At 38.2% G+C, this 3,954-nt stretch overlaps 1 protein-coding gene across 1 annotated transcript in view; it reads left to right on the top strand.

Annotated features, from left to right (window-relative positions):
- SRP72 (signal recognition particle 72kDa) overlaps positions 1-3,195 on the top strand; it is a 31,360-nt gene extending 28,165 nt beyond the window's left edge. The window contains exons 18-19 of the mRNA XM_004681276.2: positions 213-372; positions 1,235-3,195. Of these exons, the coding sequence (XP_004681333.1) occupies positions 213-372; positions 1,235-1,412 (338 nt within the window). The 3' untranslated portion in view covers positions 1,413-3,195. The remainder of the gene's footprint in view (positions 1-212; positions 373-1,234) is intronic.
- Positions 3,196-3,954: the final 759 nt, after the last annotated feature.

The following is a 3,954-nucleotide window of genomic DNA, read 5'->3' as shown; positions in this document are numbered from 1 at the left end:
TCAGGAGAGGTCTGCCGCGCCATGTGGTCACCTCTGGGGCAGGCGGGAATTGAACTCATGTGGAAGTGGCTTAAGCTTCTCAGTGCAGTGCTTTAACCCGCTGCCCCATCAGGGAGGGCCCGATAAATTTTAGTTTTAATGTTAAACTTGGATACATTGTTTAGACAATCATGAAAACTTTGTAAACCTCTCATTCCTTATTTGAAACACAGGGAAACTGCCTAAGAATTATGACCCCAAAGTGACTCCAGATCCAGAAAGATGGCTACCAATGCGAGAACGTTCTTACTACCGAGGAAGAAAGAAGGGTAAAAAGAAGGATCAGATTGGAAAAGGAACCCAGGGAGCAACTGCAGGAGCTTCATCTGAACTGTAAGTCAGTGCTCCCGAATGCAGTCACTGAGAGCATAGTATGATTCTTCCGAGATTTATCAGGATCATGAATCAGAATTTTTTTAAAATATGTTTTAAGCAGGAGAAATATAGTCAGTAAATAACTTGCAGTGTACTTATAAAGGAACGAGAATGTACTTCTGGTTTCACTAGTAAAAATACTAGCATTGGGGCCCTCCAAGGTGGTGCAGTGGGTTGGAGCACTGTACTATAAAGTTAAGCCAAGCTATAGCCCCTTAAGTGTGAGCTTAATTCCTGCCCCAGAAATGATCCGCATGGCACAGCAGACCTCTCCTGTCTCTCCCACTGCTCCCCTCAGCAGTGTACTTTTACATCTGCCTGTTCTGCTCCTCACTTTGTCTCTGGTGAATCCTCACCACCCCTGCACCTTGGTTTGTACCCCATTGCTGTATGCATAAATAAAATCTTTTTTAAAAAAAATTAGCGTTGTAGGATTGTATTATAAATAGTATGATTCCAGTAACTTCAAAAGGTAACTATACTGAGTCATTCAAATAATACCTAGATAAACAGAAATAATCAGTAACTAGAAAGAAGTATTAAAAATGTTGCTAAATTATTTCTACATGGTAGTATTATAAGTTATTTTAAGTAACTTAAGTGTTAGAGTTATATTAAGTATAAAAGTTAGCATGTACCATGGGTTACTCTTTCTTTATTTATAAATTAGTAAATTTCTTATTCAAAAGAAGTGAATGAGGAGGGGAAACCCACCTAAGAGATATTATGAGAGATTATTAGGACTAGAAAGTGAAATACAGACTGTTACAGTTTTGGTGAATATATGAGTGACCAACACCTTCCTGATCTGATGCCCCAGGGATGCCAGTAAGACTGTGAGCAGCCCACCCACCTCTCCGAGACCTGGCAGCGCGGCAACAGCGTCGGCATCCACGAGTAATATTATACCCCCCAGACACCAGAAGCCTGCGGGGGCTCCAGCAGCAAAGAAGAAACAGCAACAAAAAAAGAAGAAAGGTGGAAAAGGAGGCTGGTGAATAGAACATTCTTGTGGCAGGCTATTTTTAAATGAGTCTCAATGACACTAGGAACATAATAAAGGTAACAGCAAGAAGCACAGAGCTGCTCCCTCTCTCATCCCCACATTTTCATAAAAATTATTTTCTTGTACATCAAAACAGGAAAACAAATCCCTCAAACTCTGTCTAGTCAGATGTACTCGTACAACCTAGCTTTGCACAGATGAAGCAGACTCAGAATAATTGGCATTTCCCACCTTGCTATCTGTTGTGTCCTTTATATTTGTGTGCTGATCTGCTGGATTGGAGTTTTGTTTTTTGTTTTTTTCCCAGTTTCACAAACAAGACATGTTATCTAAGGTTTCCTCGGATTTAAGGAGAAGCTACTTCTGTTTCAAATATATTCTAAAAACACTTGTTCCTGTCAAGTCCCACTTTAAATTTTGTCTTAGGAGGCCTTGGGAAACAAAGGTGAAATCTTCTGAGCATTCCAAATATCTGCTTAGAAATATCATGTGATTCAAAAAGGGACCTTATTAATACACTGCTTTTCTTCACTTTATTACAGGAAAACTAAAGGATTACTTTTGGCCATAAATTCTGTCATAGATATGTACTTTATCACTATACATATATAAATTAGGACTCCTTTGTGGCCCCTTGTCAGTTTCAGATCATGAAAACATGCTATTTAAGAACCGTAAAGAATTCAAGCAGAAAATATAAATGTGGCAAGTAGTAGAATCTTAAGACCTGGCGTTTGGGGGGGGGGGGGCAAATGGATTTGTTCTGTCTCATTCAGAAAGATGTAAAGGCCCCTATTGAGAGCATAAACATTGACTTCCTTTGTAGAGAGGAAGTCAATCCAGTATTAAAGCTTAACTATTTGACCCAATAAATAAACTCTGAAACAAGAATATGACCATTACCCTTCTCCAGTAATGAAGTATTGTACAGTCAGTCTGTGGTGTTAGTGCTGCTCGGGCCTTGTCTTTACGTTCAGGCCACTTTCCTGTTGAACAGTCATAAGACAGACACACTGGGGTTGCCCAGTTAACTATTACTAGTTGCCCTTGTGAGTACTCCTTTTATGCTGCCCATGATAGCATTGAATTTAGACGTAAGAGTATTTCCTTGTGATATTACTCTGTCCTTGTTAATAAAGTGCTGCTGTTTGATCAACATACTGAGATTTCAAGAGTTCTTAAAAGGCTTTTCTCCTTTACAGTAGCAAGAAATGTGGTGCTGCCTTTCTGTCTAGCATAATCTGGTGGCATTGAAACAAAAGACCTTCATAAAATAAGAATGACTTATGGTGTAATACTTTTTGAGCTCTCAAAAACAGTCTTTTGATAAGAATGACATATTTATTCCTCCTGATTATATACTCAATCACAGGCATAATTGTTAGTAAATGTTATTGTGGAGTCATTAGATTTCTGTGGTGAAGGATAATCATTTTTTTAAAGATAACTAAGCTACAGAATTGTGAAAATTACCATCTTTGAAGATTTTGACCCAAGGCAAAACAATGACACAGTTTTCTATTTCGTCATTGTAACTGCCAATCATTGTTACTACCAGTCATTGCTAAGCAACAGAAACCTCAATTCAAATAACTGTAAAATGAAGTTGTAACCATTACATTAACTTTTTAGTAGTTATTTCTTCTTGGGATGGGGTCTTTAACAGTGACATACATATTTTGTATATATTTATGTATGTGATACATTTATAAAAAACCCAGTTGGATACATCCATTCACTCTGGCACATTTTAAAATAAAATATTCTGTCAGTGAGTGTGAAGTAAGGTGTTTTGGTGTTGGCATTTTATGGAGAACTTCCTGGTTACCTGTCTATCCAAGAATTGTTTATGCTGAGTTTCTAAAATTGTCTCCTGACTCCCTCCAAAGCCACAGAATTAATGGAAAAGAACCCAGTTTTTTTGTCACTGAAAATTCATCACATTGATGTGTGTATATGAACACATTGATAGAAGAGTTGAAGAGCAAGCTTTTTTAAGTTATTAAGCAGTATTTTCAACTTGGAAACCACTAGCCTTAAGCTGTTGCATCACCCAAGTCTTCTAGACCTTCCATTCGTTATGTCTTACAAGTTTGTTTTGGACTTGGGTTTATGAAGGAAAGTCAGTTTATTGCACTGAGATAACTTTGTTAGATTGTGAAATATACTGGAGCACAGTTTAACAGAATAATAAAAAGAATCAGCCATACACTTTCCAACCAGTTGAAGAAACCTATGGTTCCTTTGCAACGCTGGGAGGGTGGCTAGTTAAACTAATTACTGGGTCTTTGGGGGTAACTTGTATTGGACCGGTATTAACTTGTAGCCCAGATGCTGCCTGGTGCTTTCAGGGGAATTTTTTTTAAGAGAAATACAACCGGAATATAAAATTAAGGAACCGTTTATGTTTATCGTGTTTGTTTTTCCCCTGAAGTATTTTGGATCGTTGCTTCCACACACACCTGTGGAGTTTAGTCGGGATGAAGGTTCGCAGATACGTTTGTGACTTCACTTTCTAGGCTGGCGATTGCAGC

Source organism: Condylura cristata, unplaced genomic scaffold (assembly GCF_000260355.1).
Source record: "Condylura cristata isolate star-nosed mole 26May11 unplaced genomic scaffold, ConCri1.0 scaffold00012, whole genome shotgun sequence".
In the NCBI taxonomy this organism is placed as follows: Eukaryota; Metazoa; Chordata; class Mammalia; order Eulipotyphla; family Talpidae; genus Condylura; species Condylura cristata.
This window is presented reverse-complemented; position numbering and strand designations above follow the sequence as displayed.